Raw genomic sequence first — 18,069 nt, forward strand, 5'->3', positions numbered from 1 at the left:
TGGTTCGTTTCCAGTGTACGCGATGACGTGTGAGAATACTGAAAGAAGAATATTTACTCTTTGAGCTTATTTAATTTCAAAAAAGAATATTTACTTTTTGGACTTATTCATTTTTAAAAAAAAATTAAGATATGAACAAAACACGTCCTTATCGGTGCGACCGGTTGCCCACATTATAAGTCGGGCATGCTTTTTTTCCTTCCTCCGGCGGGGGCCCACCGACATCAGATAAGGAAGAACCCAATGCAAATCTTTTTACCAAATAGTCTTCCCCCCAAAAAACAAAAACATCAGAAAAATCGAAAAGAAAAAACCATAGCCATTATTTATTATTATTATATTATTATTATTATTATTATTATTATTATTATTATTATTATTTTTTATTTCCTTAAAAGGCTTGCCCAAAAAAATCTACTAAAAAAAAAAAAAAAAAAAGCACGCACCCCTCCTAGTGGAAAAAGGCCTGATGGCGACCTCCCAACGCCCTCCCCGCCGTTCTTTTCTCACGTGCGAACATTCTCATCCCTTCGATTCCCCTTCCCGTCTTCTCAGCCGTCAATTTCCTTCCCAACCCGACGTCGTCCCCGCCGCACCCGATCCCTCCCCTCCTCCCCCGCCGGACCCCAAAATATTATCCATTTCAATTTTTTCCCCACTCCCCGCGGGGCGCCAATCCGCCGCGCCCCCGCCCACGCGTGGCCTCCTGCGCCCGCTCCCATGATCGGCCACGTCACCACTCTTGGGCCGAGGGAATTACCGAAACGCCCCCGGCGTAGCGTCTCGAGGACCGCGGGCACAGGGGAGGGGGTGCGCCGTAGGGGTAGCGTATATATAACGCGAGGGGAGAAACGGGGCGTTCCCCTCCGTCTCCTCCGCTCCGTCCGCTCGCATATAAAGACGCGCGCATCGGGCTATCGGAGTCGATTGAATCGGAGAGAAAACCCTAATCGCTTACCAGTAGAGAGAGAGAGGAGACGTAGAGAGAGAGGGAGAGTGGTCGTGCTCGCGAGGAACACAGAGAGAGAGAGAGAGAGAGAGAGAGAGAGTAGAGAGAGAATGTCTGCGACGGGCGGCGGCGGCAGCGGTCAGGAGGAGGACAAGAAGCCCGGCGATCAGGCCGCCCACATCAATCTGAAAGTCAAGGGCCAGGTATTATCACCGGCGCCTAATGCCTCTTCTCTCTCTCTCTCTCTCTCTCTCTCTCTGGGTGCGCGGCTCGTCGTGAATCGAGATCGTTATCGGATGTGGTTGTTTTCGGTGACCGGGGGGGTTTTCGTTCAATTGTCCCTTTTGGAGGGGTATTGACTTCGATCGTGCGTGAGTGGGATGCAATTTGGCGCTCCCTGCGTTAGCTTCGTCGTTCGCTGCCTTTTGTTTGTTTTGCTTGGTTTCGTCGCCGTTCATCGTTAGTTTTGGGTCCTGATCGGTTTCTCGCGGAGGTCACCTTTGTTTTTCTATTTGTAATATCCGGTGCTTGAATCGTCTGGGTCGACCGAGGAGATTCTCTCTGCGAGTTTTTCGAATGATATCTGGCGTTCATCATGAGGGTGGAAATGGAATGAATGCGTGCATGCGTACATGCGAGTTTTTCGAGTGATAATTGACGGATTGTTGTGTTGTTTTAGCCTCTAGGGTAATCATCAACCTTATCTAATCATTGCGCTGATGATTAGTATTTACTTCGAGCATTAAGTGCTTTGAACTGATCCCGACCATGTTTTGGCGGGGTTCTTACCCTTATCAAAAGACAATGGTTGAGCGTTAAGTGCTTTGAACTGATGCCAAGATTTGCTGTGGAATGGGGCGTGGGTTTGGAAACTTTGAATTAATGCCTGAAGTGGGCGTGATCGTCATATTGGCATGTGGTTTCAGCCTCTTGGGAAATCGTCGACCTTATCTCTCATTTTGCTGATGATCTTTATCGAGTTAGAAAAGTAAGTGCTTTGAACTGATGCCAAGGTTTGCTTCACGGGGTTGTTAGCCTGAAATAGGACAACGGTTGCTATTGCCAGCTCGATCAATTGATAACGGGAGCTTAGAAGCGCTGCTTGGTTAAATTTGGTGCAATTATGTAACAGAGTCAGGTGAATGCAAGACACCAAAATTATAACTTTGGAAATGGGTTTGATTTCGAGTGGCTGCTTGGACCTTCAGTAAGATATTTGGTGATATTGTGCAAGGCAGATGTTAATGCTTCTCAATTTTTGTTGGCTTTGTTCATTGAAACTTAAGTTATAATTTTCCTTTTATTCCCAGAGAAGTTTGATGGATTGTACCTTATACTACGTCGTCATAATTTTTATATGAGCATGCTATATTTTGGGATTTTTTGAAGAAAGTTAATTGAACCTTGTGCGCACTGAGACTAATTGCCTTGAACTCATCCTGCTCGGAAGTATTTATGCTTTTTAAGTGGGCACGAAAATCTGTATGCTCTGGTCTTTGATTAGGCAAATTAGTCTACTCTCTCCTTGATCATGCTTCCTTTTTGGTTTCTTTTTTTAATTTCAGTTTGCAGATCCTTTGTTCTGGATCGGAAGTAATATTTGTCCCTTTCAGTACTTTCTCTACCGACATAGAGATTGATTTATGAGCATAAGATCCTTTTCTAGTGTTGGAAATATATCTAAGTGATGATTTGTTCTTTCCCTAGCATTCAATTAATTTAATGTGCTTGTGCAGTTGTGTTTCCTTTTATTAACATGTTCATGTTATTCTGTTTGTAGGATGGTAATGAGGTCTTTTTTAGGATCAAACGAAGCACCCAGTTGAGGAAACTCATGACCGCGTACTGCGATAGGCAATCTGTGGAGTTAAACTCCATTGCTTTCTTATTTGATGGGCGTAGACTTCGTGGTGAGCAGACTCCTGATGAGGTAAAAGCTTTTGTCACACCTCATGCCTGAGTCTTTGACAACTATTGCAGCTACCTCTTTTAGCTTCTGTAATCTCAGCATTTTTTTAATTTTTTTTTAATTTTCACTAGCTAACTGTCCAAATGATATATCTGATTTGATTTACCTTACACCTGTCTCGGCAACTATCGCAGCTAGCTCTTTTTTCTTCTGTAATTGCAGCAATCCTTCGATTTTCACTGACCTACTGTCAAAATGATATGTCTGATTTGATTTTAAAGCATTTTGATTAGACTATTTAGCCTAGTGTTATTATATCTCTTAAGGGTGAGAAATTTTGTTTTGCTCGCTGGGAGCAACTCTAGTTGGCATGCATCAACATAAATTGGAAAATTATTTATGTGGCATTTATTTTGGCATTACTTTGTGGTCTCAGCACTAATTAGCAGTGTCAGCCTTTGATTTTATCAGTTCAGACACAGTGCATAGTGTTTTTTAAGCATTGTTAGCGGCTATTATATAATAACTAGTCTTTTAATGTTTCATTACGAGTTCTAACTTACTGCAATTTCGTGTGCTGCATGTCGTGCTATTGTTTCAGCTCGAGATGGAGGATGGTGATGAAATCGACGCAATGCTCCACCAAACTGGGGGATACTGATGTTTTTCTTGGGAGGGACATCTATCTCTATGACTCAATTGTTGAAGTAAATTGTAATAGGGTCTATGGAAACTTGAGTTGTGGCTTAATTGAAGTTTAGGCTTTGTTTTATCTATGTGCAATCCTCTCGTGTGCTTACTGTTGCCGGTGGTAGTGGAATGATTTTCGGTGTCATTTGGAGTCACTCTCGTCTCACTGCTGTGGGTGTTCTAGTCTGAAGCAAGTAAATCTTGAGTTTGGAACAACTTATACTCTTTCGGAAATGACCAGAGCATTATTGCTTATAGTTGTGGCATCTCACCAATTGATGAGCTTTTGGTGTTTTGTAGTATGTGGGAAATGACCTTTTTCCCTGGTCTTTTTGTTAGGTAGTGTTTGACAAATTTATAGTCTCAGATTAGTTAGGTGTTTCTATATAATGTTTTGTGAAATTTGTCTTGGTTGAAATGGGTTTTTTATTTGCAAGTAATCGATGGTGTTTATTCATACGTGACAGGAATATAATTAAATGGGTTGGTATTTGTAAATTGTTCTGATGGGTTCGAATTGCTATCTCTCGCTTTCCTATATTCTGCACTTTAAGCAAAATAAGCAAAATTGGCCACTGAGATTAAGGGTGCTTCGCCTTGTAATATAAAGTTAGAAGAGCAGCACAATATGAATAAGTGTTGTTTTTGTTGGATCCAAGGTTCTTGTAAGTAGTCATTCAGCGCGACATTACATAGAAAAGCACGGAAACATTGACAATCTAGAACTGAGTTGCACCACTGGGAACTTTTTGCCTGTTTGAAGGCGCGTCGAGAACGTTTTGATGGCACGGTCCTGCGTATCTCATTCCATGACGTCGAAGTAACTCGAATATGACATATCGACACAATCTCTTGGGAGGCATGTTTTGCTTGAATTTTGATGGTCTGCGTACGATATCTGAAAACTAAAATCTGTCTCCTTCAGAAAATCCTAGTGTGGATGGAAATAGGGTCAAGGAAAGTAAATAACTAATTCGAGTAATATACAATCCCTTATGGAAAAAAATAATTTGACTCGACATCCTTCGCAATTGCAAAGCTTCACCACGTAAGTGCAATTTAAGACTTCGCCCAAAATAAGTGGAGGATCTAAGCTGGTAGTTCGAGCTTCTTGTTGTTCTTCCAGCTGCAAAAAAAAAGGTATATCAAACGTTAGAGGGACAGAAGGAGAAAGAAGAGCAAATGGAGCAGAAAGGAGACGCTTTCACCTTTGGAAATAATAGTAGAAGAAATCGGCATAGAGCAGTGTTTGGACAAGCCCAGCAATCCAAGCTGCAGTGAACATAGAGTCATCACAAATGTCATCAAATTTTATAACAGAAACAAAAGGATTTGGTCTGTGTTTCCGTTTCTCCAAAAGGCATCGAACCTCCACGTGATTCATCTAATAGACAAACGGATGATTGTCCTCCTGTCTATCTTTCAATAAATTCTTTTGTTGAAAGGGTACTGGATGAAATGTCTTGCATTTAAAGAAAAGAATTAACAGCAACAAGGGCGTCTAAAAACTGGAAATTTAGATGTTCAATGCTTGCATAAATTATTGCAAAAACTACCAGCATAAACTTGTTGCATAATGTGAGCTGGTACAGATGAGAGAGAGAGAGAGAGACTCACGGATCCAGTGGACATAATGTGGCTCAGTGAAGTAGCGATAAATCCAATTTAGGATATAGAGTGCTCGGTATGCACTGCATTAAGACATGGCAACATCAAACAGGCATAACAATGGTTTAAAGCAATTAAACTAATGATCAAATTAACTAATAAGCATCAAACAATAAGCATCTACTGGGTAATTCTACAATTCATGCACTTTCAAATTCAGGCATCATAAGCACAGATATTGCCAGTCAAATATGGAAATACGAGTTCTTGAATAATAGATGCAAAGTTTGTAGCATGCCTAAACAGAAAATAAAAACAAAGCTAAATGTAAAGCAATTCTTTCACTCAAAGATACTGGACCTAAAACAAAAGGAGCGAAAGTGATGTTTACAAGATTTTAAAAGGTCACAATCTTAATGCTATTCTCAATTTTCACAGATAACCCCATTGATTTCATCATCCAAGTTGAGCTAAAGTGCAAAAGAGAATGCTCATCAGGAGCTATGAGCCAAAAGAAATTACAAAGGAAAATAGACAAAAAAGAGAAACTATGAATTACATTGAAAGCCTCAAGCAGGTACTTGGGAACTTTTTAAAAAGAGAACCACAATTATGTTTGCATTCCTCATGCAAGTAGATTGTTAAGACTATCATAAAAGATAGATCATTCACAGTTTCCAGAAGTCCAAGCTCATCCAATAATTTCAGATGGATAATGCCAATAAAATAAGGAAACCAGCAGAACTTCGTTTCTTACTGACCAGAGCAGTGTCCACACAGATTCTTTTTATTCTTACATTATACAGTTAGGGTTGAAACACAAAAAGACAAAGCTTAGGTGAGCTGACACATAATTAGAGAAACTTACATTTTTAAAATTAAAAATACAAAAAGAGCAAGATGATTAGCAACCATTTGTTGGGAGACAGATACAAATATATCAATTGGACTGCAACTAATGTCATCTTCAACTGCATGAGATGTTGCAAAACGTGATGCAAATAACATTATCAATTAAAACAAACCTAAGGATAGCTCCAGAGTCATTTAGGAAGTCAAACCAGCATGCATTTCTCAAGAGTGGAGTAAGGTGTGTAATATAATTTGAAAATGGACAGCAATAATTGGAGCATACCCAAGTAGAAGTACATATTGTCCAGTCAAGTTGTCAATGTTCCTGGTTCTCTGCAACAGTACAAGCTGAGGAAGAATGGCAACGGCTTCCAAATATAATGAAAATGACCACATAACCTGATCCATCGCATTGTAAAGCACATAAGCGTTAGGAAAATTTCCCAGGGCGAAAAGAGAAGAGTTAACATGCCGCTGTCCGGTATCAAGATACATGCAGAAACATGAGCCTTAAAGTTAAAAGGAAGAAATTAAAATCCATCTTACTTCTTTAAAGGTGAACTTCTCATGAATAAGTAACGCAGAGAGAAGGCAAGGCAAGACAAGGAAATAATGGCGAAAGGTGTCTTGATCTTTATCATAGGACCTACGAACGATCTTGTGGCGCCTCATATACCAAACAATTGAAATAGAGCTCCCCAGAAATATCAACTTCATGACGGTATTATAGAAAGATATGAAATCAGTAAAGATATCCAAGTAGCGCGTGATAAAGACAAGAGCATAGAGCTCTTGTGTCTTCAATGAGATACCTGCACAACATGACAATGTCAAAACGTGTCTCGTGCATTTGTTTCCACATCAGATAAAAGCCTATCATTGTGTTAAGACACAAAATGTAAGGTTAATGTGGCAACACCCACTGCAAAGAAAAATAAGGAGCTTTCTTTTACCACTAGCCCCCCCAGCCTGTGCAGGCGGGGGGAAACGCCAAAAAGAAAAAGAAAAAGAAGCAAAAGAAAACAAGCTACAAACAAAATAGGGATAGCCCCCACCATAACACAATGCTTATCAGGATGAGACAATGCACCAAACCATATTTGAATATACCAGATCTTGAGCAGCTTGAAGAAATATGAAGTTTGGACAAGGCCACCCTGGAAACATTTCTTGCTTTATTCAGAGAGAGAGAGAGAGAGCAATTACAAATTTGAAGAGCCAAATTATTTTCTTGGTTAAGCAAAAACAACAGAAAGGTATCCAACGAGAGGCCTTTCTAGTTCACATTCTATACCAATGTTGCTTGCCAATTAAAATATATCTATAAGAAAACCCATCGATCATTTCACGCACAATGAGGAAATGGGACCAGAATCTATTAATAGACTAAGGCTGAGCTTCTCTGATACCAAATTATCTAACTCAAGTGACTCAACATTAGTGATATATTTCCAACACTGCCTGTTTGCTGATGAGTTCAACAAACACCAAACACAACTATATCGGGTGCCCTATTAGGGCTTCAGGATGAGGAACAACTAACACACCTGAATGCTATTAATCTAGATTGAATCGGCAAGATATTGACACTGCCAAACTTGTAAGGTTCCAAGGTAAGTAGGCCAGGGCTACAACCCTATAATGATGAATGGTTAATGAACCTTTGCAGAAGTCACTAACAAAATTTCTAGAATAGAAATTGAGAAGTTAAAAATTTTAGTTTCTGATTTCTTCTTCAAATCTATTTTTGGAATAGAAATATGTTCCAGAAATAGAAAAATCAAATTGCATTACCAAACGGATTTCTGTTTCAAACCCGTTCCGGAGAATAAAATTTTTTTATCATGTGCACCCTAAAATGCCAACAGCCAAAGCATTTTCTTTTCTCAAGCGCTAGTCCAAATATCTTTCGTATTTTTCATGTCAGACAACTGCCAGCTTCATGTGAACTACACTACGGATAGAACTCTCTAATGCCAATCACTACAAATGAATTAGGATTGACCTAGCATAGCCCCACATCAACATCTAAGTGATCAAACACATTGCAATGAAAAAAATATCAACTCAACACAGAAACACAAAAACAGGAAGGTAGCTAATTATACACTGTAAACCAGACAACACGCTGCAAAGCTCCCATGTAACGCTTCTGTGCAATTGTTTCTTTCACTCTCATTGTGTCGCACTCATTCACCCGATTCAACCCATTTACTTCCAAAAGGCGCATATTAACATGTGAGATCTATAAGCCTATGTAACCCGATCTAATCACCGATCCAAGCTTCACCTAAACTTCACTCGGTTTATCCAAACGCTCCAGGTATAATACCACAATGCTACGTTAGATCTCACTAAACGCAATCGATTTCACCGCATCCAGCGACCAATTAACCGAACCGCCCCAATTTCTCACAACAGCAATCGTCATAGGTCGAATCAAGACAGAAACTTCGCACGCCGTCCCCCTAGTAGTCCCAATTCGCCGAGAACCTCACAATGCACATCACAGAGAGCGCGCGCGCGCGCGCGAGAGAGAGAGAGAGAGAGAGAGGTACCAACCGGCGCAGGACTTGATGGTGTGAATCTTGAGGAGCAAGACGAGGACGCTAAAAAGGTGCGTCATGTCGCCGGCGAATCTGAATATATTCATCCTCGGAGGATCGGAAGGGAAAAAGCAGCCCTAGATCTGATCTGATGATGAGAAATCGCTTCCTCTTCTCCCTCCTCCTTCTTCGACGGACTCCGCTCGCGGGGAACCTTGCAGAACCTCGCTCCGGCGATTCCAGGCGCGAAATCGAGCTGCGCACGGGCGGAGAGATCGGCGGCGGCGGGGGCGGCGACGGCGGCGGCGGCGGCGGAGGAGTTTTTACAGATCTCGGTTCGCGCTCGCCAAGGGAGACGACGACCAGCACTGAGATTTTCCGGAAATTAAAATAACGAAAGAAGTAAAAAGACAGGGAAATATTAAAGCCCTCGATCTCGAGAGAAACTGAAAGAAGCTGCTTACGCCCCCGTAATCTTTGTTGCTGCACGATTCGATTTTTCGCACGTTCGAAGGTAAAAAACGAGAGATGTCTTTTTTTTTATTATTCTTTTTCCCAGATAATGATGCCGTTTCTAAGCGTTGGGCGAATCGGCGGTCGCCACGTCAGCGATCCTTCAACCCATTAAAAATGAAAAGAAAAAAACGGAGAGCACAAAAAAAAAGATAAAGATAAAAAAAAAGGGGGAAGCGCCACCTTTTTCTTTTAAGAGCCAGTGTTATTAGTTTTGTCGATATTGTTAGTTTCAGTACGAGGATTTTAATGTTTTGTGCATTTGGTTAGGTGGATGGCTTGGGCCAATTTATCTGTCAATTTGCCATTTTTTTCAATTAGTAACAAAACCAAACCAAAAAAAGTTAGTGATCAAAGGAAAAATATAAAAAAAGTCATAAATTTATTATGTTTATATCGATTCAGTTATAAACTTTTTTGATTATACAAATTTATTCATTATTGATATTTTATATATTATGCCAATGAAATCCATCCGATTAATTTTAATAAAAAATTATTAACGTTGACACTGAACATTTTACATTACATGACTGAGGAAGACATTGTCAATTTTTATAATTTTTTTTCTTTTTTTGTTCTTTCTTCCTTCATTGGTTGTTGGGCCTAAGCACAGACAATAATAGTTGAGGCCAAGCCTCACTAGAGGCCCCACCACCCGTCACCATGCTAGCATCGGTAGGCCCTTGCAAATTTCTAGTCCATCCTTATGGCGTTGTGTTGTCATTACCTCGAAAATCATCATGAATATAAAAAATTCTGCTTCTTGGAGATAAAGACGAAAAAAGTTTACTTGCTTTTGTACTATTGAGATCACCCCGCACACGATCGCATCAATGGCAATGGCTTTTCATTTTTGCCGCATGAGTAAAAGTAAGCGCCTTTTTCTCGAGTCATTTGAAGAATGGAGACAATTTTGTCATTGTGGTATGGGATAGTTGCCCTTTTTCCTTTTTGGTTTTAGCGTTCGAATGGGTTTAAATTGGGCCGGATAGGGGTTTGTTTGTACCGCATATGCAGAGAATGGACGGGTTAAATGGATCGACTCGGACCGTAAAGGACACACATTCGACCCATCAAATTTCCGACTCGATTAGGCCTGTCAAACAGATGGATGCGGGAAAATATATTTCCTTTTGAGGCCAGCGAGAAAAGGGATTAAGGGCCGAGAGAAACAGGATCGAGCCTGAAAATGTCATTAAATAGGGACCGCATCCAGTACCCACGTGGACGGCCCAGCAGGCCCAAATCATCTACTTCTGCCATGTGCCATGGATTTGACGTCACGTGCCTTTGGTCCAACCTATAAAAGCCGTCACGCCGGGTTCCCACTTGCCTAACCCACGTGGTGCCTAACTCAAGCGGAGATGCTGGAGATTCACAAAAGCATCAGAGCACCGTTGACCGTTGACCGACCCAGTGAAAAGAAGAAAGAAAGGGTTAGGGAGGAAAAACCATGCCAGGATACGTTTGTTTGGCAAGGAAAAATTGAAAAATATATGATCATTAGAAATGAAAACTATAGTTATACAAAAATATTTTTATATAAATTGCAATCGATAATGAAAATATTTTTATCGATTAATTATTTTAAGAAATATAAGTGATTTGATCATTTATTCCGTACAAAATATTCTGGCTTAAAATCTCAGACCCGAAACCAATTCAATATTTTTCGGCATCAACGTGAGACTGGGATCCATGTTTCCAGGGGATTGTTTTTTGTGGCCTAAACCGCTCCCTCCGACCAAAAACGTGGCCTGTTTTATAATCGAAGATGTTGTGGAGACGGATAGCGCTTTTTTGACTTGGATTTGAGAATGGACGGTCCACTGAAGGATGACGGGTGGCCAGTTATATTCTGCCGTTGCTATCTGGCTTTTATGGCAATGGAGAAGTGACGGTCTTATTCCAACGAAGGTTTGAATTCCCGCCCGAACCCTGCCAGGATAGTTCAAAATGTTTTGACGTTGAAATTTTGCAATGCGAACAGGTGGAAGCAAAGACTTTTAGGTTTTCTTTTATGGTTGTAAAGGCGCTTACAAGCAAACGTTGATAGGTTTGGGTTCCACTTAAGTGAGACTTTGATATTGTTCGAGGCTCCTAAGGACAAATCAAGACACACAATGATTGGCGGGCCGGTTTGGGGTTCAATTTGGATGTTTGCTAGTGGGTTTCACGTGGTTTTATGAGTCATTGTTCCGCGTACAGTCTAGGGCAGCGTTTTATCGGGTTTCGGATAGTTTGGAAGTCGGAATTTCTGAAGAGTAATCTTGAGCTCAATTCTTAATCATTGGTATGACTGCTTGATAAATGGAAGAAGAAACATACCAAGAAAGACAGCCTATTGCAACGGGGTATTGCAACTTATCCAACACAGTTGAAATGCGAGGGTTAAAGGTGTTTTTCGGAAAGGAAATGCTTGGGGGGCAGATTTTGCAAATATTTGCTTTCTCTTTTTGTCCTGCGAACTTTTTAGCTAATAGTCCACCTTTGAATTAGATCCTTTCATTACCAAGAGATCAATTTGGTACTTTTTGTGCCAAGACTTTGTGATTATGGGTGGGGCCAGGACTTAGGCTTCATGAAATAGATTTGAACATTGACACAAGGTCCACTAATTACCTAAAGTGATGTCAAGTTGTTTTTTGCATGGATTCATTATGTTTATGTCAATAAATATATTATTAGACCGATCTATTTATCTTATAGTTAATACTATCTCATTCCATAATTCATAGGAAAAACCATGGCTGGCTAGGATAATTAAGCATTGTACATACGAGTGTAACTATCATGCAAAGTATGCCTCAAGTTAGCCTACTGTCGACTTTCGACCATTATATCAATTATTGTTCTTCCTAAGCATGTTGTTGTGTGGGTGTGATAGAAACTCAATACCTTCACCGGACACCTGAGGTTATTGTGAGAGAGAACTCAAATTCAAGCTAGTAAATATTTTTAATTGGACCCACATCAAAAGTATAAATCAATGACTTAGTTATAAGAATTTATAGTATATCAATTGTTCCGCATCACGCAATACCCTGATATTGGATTTTTTTTTATTTAAAAAAAAAAAACATAACCCACACACGTATCTCAATAATCTCATTCTCACGTTTGAGCTTAATGTTAAGTTCGCTTTCCCTAAATTTAGGTATTTTATGTCTCAACTTGAATCACCACTTTGTCATGTGATGACTACAAAAACAAGCCCATCTTCATCCATGGTCTCTTTCTTCATAAAGAACCATGAAGGTTACCATTATTTCTGTAAAAAGAACCATGAAGGCTACCATCGAACCATGTTGCTACACCACATATCCACGGCCACCCCCAGGTCTCTTTTATCAAACCAAACCATAAAAGGCTACTTCAAAACCATCGGTCACAAAATTCCTTTCTTGTGATATTCACCACCATACAATTAAATATAAGTAGTGGGCCACCGATCAACCATCGATTGTAACACTATTTGTTGTGAGGGCACAATAGAACGTTGATACCTTCATCTAGAGAGATTGCTAAGACGGAGCTCAAATTTTTGCACATTAAATATATTCAATTGTACCCACATTTACTAAAATCTCAAGTCAATGAGTTATGGGCTAACTTATATATATCAATCACTCCACACCAAACAAATTCTTTAATGGGGGACTTTTCAAACATAACTCACGCATGCATTTTAACACATGCTCTCTATCATATCTCCCTAGCTTTGCATTTGATCTCACTTTCATACAGTAGATTTTAAGTAGTCTTCCATTCAATTGAAGTCATGACGTCGAGTCCAATGAATTCATGAACAATCGTTCACTTAGAATCCTCTCTAGAACGAGGTATCAAGAATTGAACTCGATATCGCATTGTATAGATAAATTTTCGCAAGATACCAAGATTAATCCTCTCCATTAAGTACAAGTACACAACAAGTTTTTACAATTGGGGAAGTAAATCCAGACATAGCCTACGATTAATCATTTCTCAAATGAAGTATATAAGGTTAAACTCAACACCACATTGTATCGATAATTTTTGACAAGGTACCACGATTAACCCTCTCCATTAAACACATGAACAAAACAAACTTTACAGTCTAGGAAGTAAATCCATACATGACATCTGATTATGACAACTAAAAAATCATGATTAATCCTCTCCTAAATGAGATATCGAGGGTTAAACTCGACGCCGTATCATATAAATAAATTTTAACCGGATACCATGATTAACCCTCTTCACTACATACAAGTACATAACAAACTTGTGCAATTTGGAAAGTAAATCCAAACACATCATCTAATTATAACAACTAAAATACCATGATCAATCATCTCTCTAATGAGATATCAAGAGTGAAACTCGACACGGCATAATATAGATAAGTTTTGACAAGATACCATGATTAACCCTTACCATTACACGCAAGTACTATTTGGGAAGTAAATCCAAACACGGCATTTGATCAAACAACTAAAATATCATGATCAATCCTCTCCTTAATGAGGTATCAAGGATGAAACTCAAGACCGCATTGTACAGACAATTTTTGACAAGATACCACAATTGATCCTCTCCATTAACTACACGTACAATTTGGGAATCCAGAAACTGCATCTGACTATAACAACTAAAATACGGAAGTGCATTTATTGACAGTGAACCACTTTAGTTCACGTGAACTAAGGGCCCTCCATACTGTCAAGAATAACCAGCAAGGGATTTTCATTTCAAAGATCGAAATTATCCATATTTATATTCGGCACATCAGTTGTCAAAATGCCCAAAAAAAAAAAAAAGGAAATTCACCGACGGTTTGAGGGGAGGAGTCGCAAATTTCGGAAAGTTAGATGGGGAGAAAGAAAGAAAGAAAATAAAAAGGAAAAATAAGAAATAAAGAAAGAAAAATCCCCACCGGTAACGGATTTTTCCTTTTTTCAAATGGGCCTCGCGGGGCCCGCGAACCGAAGAGGCGCGACCGGACCAGAGCGGGGAAGCGTCGTCCAACGTCGTCGTCCTCGTCCTCGTCATTTCATTTCACTCGCAAATTCGCATCCCGACATCACGATGATATAAAAAAAAAAAAAAAAAAATCGCATCCCGACATCACGCCATGAAAGCAACCATATATAAGCGAGGCCATTAAATGCTCTCTTCCATATCTACTCTTATTTATTACCACTCACTGCCCAGTACCCCCATCCCGTAAAATCCATTAAAAAAGGATAAAAAAATTTGGACGAAAAAGCGACCAGAACGAAGGGTCGCCTTCTCTTTTTCTTTTTCATTTTTTTTCGTGCGGGTTCGCTTTTTCGCTGCTGCTGCTGCTGCTTCTTCTCCGCACAGCACGCATCTCAAGCACGGCCTCGAACAGTTGTGCCTGTCCCGCACTGCGCCCCCGCATTATATATGCGCGAGGCCACACCGGTCGCGACGCCACCAGCCGGATCGGTCTTCTCCGCTGCAACGGCTAACTCGCTGCAGATTCGTCGGCTCGCTTTGCAAATGGACCGCAACCACGACGAGTATTTTCCTGCTCCTTCCTCTCTTCCTCTCTGTTCCTTCCGTCTCTCCGTGTACGGGTGCGCGTGGTGCTCGTGAGAAATGGGTTTTGGTTACTGATTTAGTTGGTTGCTCGTGTTCTCTGCGAGAAAATCTTTTGTGGGTCGTTTTTGTCTTCTGGGTTCGCGATTTTAATGTGGAAAATGCGGGGCTGCGGCGTCGTGGATGGTGATTTTAGTTTTGCTTCCGCATTTAATGGTTGATTTACTGGAACTGGGTCTGTGCGCTGTTGGGTTTCTGCTGATGTTCATTAATTTGTTCGGTTTTTTTTTTTTTTTTGGTTTTGCAATGTTGTGGCATTGAATGGAGAACATTGTTGTGGCCTGGAGTGATAGCGATTTCTTGCTCCGGTACTGTTTAATATCTTTAATTGCTACTGTGGAGTGAATATGGCGGATGCAAGCCTTTTCTGGCTCTAGTAGGGAGAAAAGGGGAGGGAATGAGGGTGTGGAGGCGGGTCTATCAATCAGTTTTGCGGGTCTTAATTAGTTTCTCTTTTTTGCAGCATTTATGCTTGATCTTCGAAGAACTCGTGGCGAGCATGTTTAATATATTAATTAACTCTCGTTTGGGAAATTTAATGTTGTCTGTCGGGATGTTCGAACCGATTCCGGGAATTTGTACTTGTACTCGTTTTTTTCTACAATTGGCTGAATGCAAGATAATGCCTATTGGTTGGACACACGTTCTGTTATTCATCCTTAATCTGCTTGTTGCGAGTCATGACCTTAGCAAGTTTTGACCAATGAGAAATCTGAAAATAAGCTCTATGTGCTGTGCATTGGAGTGTGCCATACACATGGTTGAGGCATGAGCTCATGTTATTATGAGTTCCTTCTTCTTATTCTTCTTCTTCTACGTGCTGTAGCCTTAATTTTGATATTCATGATGTACGGCGTGAATGTAACTTTGGAAATCACTTATGTTTTCTCTGTGATGCAGTAGCAGCAAGCCGTTTTGGAGCGACGAAAATTGTTTCGGGCAAGATATGAATTTTGGTATGCTCATGATTTGACTAACAATTTGGGCATAAAAATTATCGCTGAAGTTTATCGAAATGTGTGTGGAATTTAAGACTGTACTTGCATTTCTGGACAGATGCATCTCAGTGCTTGTGGACTGAAGTGACTCAGAACGAGGAAGATCTTTCTTACATGTTTGACGAAACAACACCGGTCAAGGCCTGTGGTGATTTGGGTTACCAAGTAATGGGGATTGGTATGGCCTTTTACTTACAAATCTAATAATGTGTTACTCAATAATACCTTCTTAGCTTGTTCAACTCATATGACCTTTCTGTCTATTCTTCCTCATTACCTGTAGGTGAAACGAGCAAGGAAGCTGAACATGGTAAGGAGTCTTGCTCGCAAGTGAAGAGGCGACGCATGCTACAGTTTGATGCTCATGCTGTGGACCCTTCTCTTCGCTGTGAAGAGTTGTCATCTGGCTTCCTGAAATCTGATGGATCTGTGAGTATTTGACAAGCCCCATTGTATCCAAGATGCCATTTTGCAACATGTTACAGACGTTATGTTCAGACTTATCTTCAGTACTCCAATTCATGTCGTAAACTTGATTTGAGCCACAACAAATTTCTTGCTCTATGTCGCATGACCCTGTTGAAAGTCTCTCGTCTTATTCTTGCTTTCTTATCAAAGGTGTATTGGATGGACTTATCTTATAATCTTTAGGCTTCTTTTTCTACTTGTCTGCCTGAAAATTTATCTGATTCTCCTAATGAAATTCACAATTGAAAGTTGCCTGCACTTTAATATTCCATTATTATTGTCCTTTCACTTTGTTAGGAGAGAGAAGACTCGGCTGAGGAGGTTTTTTCTGAACAATCACAGTGGATTTCTAGACAGTCAGGTTTGCTTTACTTTCTTTTTCTTTTCTTTTTTTTCCAACGAATTTTCCAGATACACAGGTGAATTCATCATTGCTTTGCAATCCCTTTACTCATTAGAACTTTAATTTGTTAAATTTGTACTAGCTTCTGGCTGCGACAGTATTGATCCGTTGACTGATGGATGGCTTGCTGAATATTTTAATGATCCTGAGATGCATTTTCCTAATGAGGGGTATGTCACCATGAACTTCTAAGTTTTTGCTCCAGTGGCCTTCTCCTTTGACCTGATTACATATTTCACTTAAAACTCAGGAACTGCTCTGGGGCATCTGATGTTCAAATAGATATTTCAGGTACAAATATATAATTTGTAGTATTTTACGCATGTTGTATTTCCTCTAGTTTTGTATGCTTGCAGTTGTAACAACTTCACTTCTTGAATCTTTAAATAATTAAAGAAAATGCTTGAAATGATCTGTGCAGAGTTTTGGAGTGATCCGCCTGAGACTGCGATCAATGGGGTCCAACAGCGTGTCGCCCGAACTCCTCAGAAAGTGGTGTTTAAAGGTTTTTTCTTGTTCAGATTCTTAATCCTTTTAACATCAGCTTTTCATACATACATACCCAAAAACTAAAGTATGCCTGCGCTCTCTGTAGATTTCCAATTTATCATGTCTAGATTTCCAATTCTTCATGCTCTATGCTTTGAATTCTGTAGAAATGTCTTTAGTTTTGAAAGAACAGGACTAATTGCTCTGTAATTGGTATATGCCAGGTCGGAGGTCTTACATAAGGACTCCCACCAAGTTAGCTTCTTCAGTCGCTTACCCATTTGCCTTCGTTAAACCCTGCGGCGTTCATGGTGATGTTACTTTGAAGGACATAAATCAGAGAATACGCACCCCTCCACCATCAAAAACGAAATCAAATGATGAAGATCCTGCAGCTTATCCCACCTCTGCCTTTTCTGGGAAACCTGTGGTTGGAAAGACAAAAATTCGTACTGAAGGTGGAAAAGGAAGCATAACCATTATGAGGACCAAAGGTTGAAAGCGCATTGTGTCTTTTATCAGCGAGATTTTCAGGCCCTTTTCTCGTCTCCCAATGTTTCTTGGGTTTTGAGTTTTTGTAATTACCCTGGGGGGCCTTCTGGTATAGAATTAGATAATGTGATTCTTTTGTTGTTCTTGGACATCATAAATCATGTTGCCATAGTAAGCGGTGTTCTAGTAATTCAATGCCTTTCATCTTGTATATCATGACCTCTGAAACTAGATTGTGCTGTGAATCATTTCATCATGTGATTTATATTTAGCTTAAATGAAGGCGTTGAATGATGTGTTTAAGTCTGAAAGCCTGGTCTGAAGTTAAATGCCAACAAGGCGGAGAAAAAAGATGTTTGTCTGCCTGACCAAACAACTTGTTCTTGCATTTCTGCAGAAACCTGTCGTGGCTCTCTCTGTGGCATTAACCTTGATGTCTGGTGCAGATAAATGCTTCTTTGCTTTGATTTTCTGCATTTTGTATGGATATGTACTCTGTAGCTCCAGTGGCTTTCATCCTGCAGATGAAGAAATCTTAGGCA

The 18,069-nt window shown here is 40.1% G+C and overlaps 3 protein-coding genes across 4 annotated transcripts; 2 read left to right on the forward strand and 1 right to left on the reverse strand.

Moving 5' to 3' along the window:
- Positions 1 to 880: 880 nt before the first annotated feature.
- On the forward strand, positions 881 to 3,902 carry LOC104456534 (small ubiquitin-related modifier 1). Its single transcript, XM_010071338.3, has 3 exons — positions 881 to 1,152; positions 2,730 to 2,879; positions 3,460 to 3,902. Exons 1-3 carry the CDS (start codon positions 1,060 to 1,062, stop codon positions 3,517 to 3,519), a joined length of 303 nt encoding a protein of 100 aa, XP_010069640.1. The 5' UTR covers positions 881 to 1,059; the 3' UTR covers positions 3,520 to 3,902.
- A 423-nt stretch (positions 3,903 to 4,325) lies between these two features.
- Positions 4,326 to 9,037, reverse strand: LOC104456535 (ER lumen protein-retaining receptor). The gene is made up of 7 exons (XM_039299219.1): positions 9,019 to 9,037; positions 8,571 to 8,922; positions 6,555 to 6,820; positions 6,292 to 6,407; positions 5,166 to 5,239; positions 4,757 to 4,820; positions 4,326 to 4,674 (listed from the first exon to the last, which is right to left on the reverse strand). The coding sequence occupies exons 2-7, from the start codon at positions 8,659 to 8,661 to the stop codon at positions 4,638 to 4,640; spliced, it is 648 nt and encodes a 215-aa protein (XP_039155153.1). The 5' UTR covers positions 8,662 to 8,922; positions 9,019 to 9,037; the 3' UTR covers positions 4,326 to 4,637.
- Positions 9,038 to 14,306: 5,269 nt separating this feature from the next.
- On the forward strand, positions 14,307 to 17,833 carry LOC104456536 (protein XRI1). 2 transcript variants are annotated; one of them, XM_039299072.1, is made up of 9 exons: positions 14,307 to 14,598; positions 15,581 to 15,633; positions 15,734 to 15,853; positions 15,959 to 16,104; positions 16,441 to 16,504; positions 16,629 to 16,716; positions 16,797 to 16,837; positions 16,968 to 17,051; positions 17,260 to 17,833. In XM_039299072.1, exons 1-9 carry the CDS (start codon positions 14,483 to 14,485, stop codon positions 17,532 to 17,534), a joined length of 987 nt encoding a protein of 328 aa, XP_039155006.1. In that variant the 5' UTR covers positions 14,307 to 14,482; the 3' UTR covers positions 17,535 to 17,833. The 2 variants fall into 2 exon arrangements, with proteins under 2 accessions (XP_039155006.1, XP_010069643.2); XM_010071341.3 differs by having other exon boundaries at positions 14,309 to 14,598; positions 15,578 to 15,633.
- Positions 17,834 to 18,069: the final 236 nt, after the last annotated feature.

The sequence above is a fragment of the Eucalyptus grandis genome, chromosome 8 (genome assembly GCF_016545825.1).
Source record: "Eucalyptus grandis isolate ANBG69807.140 chromosome 8, ASM1654582v1, whole genome shotgun sequence".
Classification (NCBI taxonomy): domain Eukaryota; kingdom Viridiplantae; phylum Streptophyta; class Magnoliopsida; order Myrtales; family Myrtaceae; genus Eucalyptus; species Eucalyptus grandis.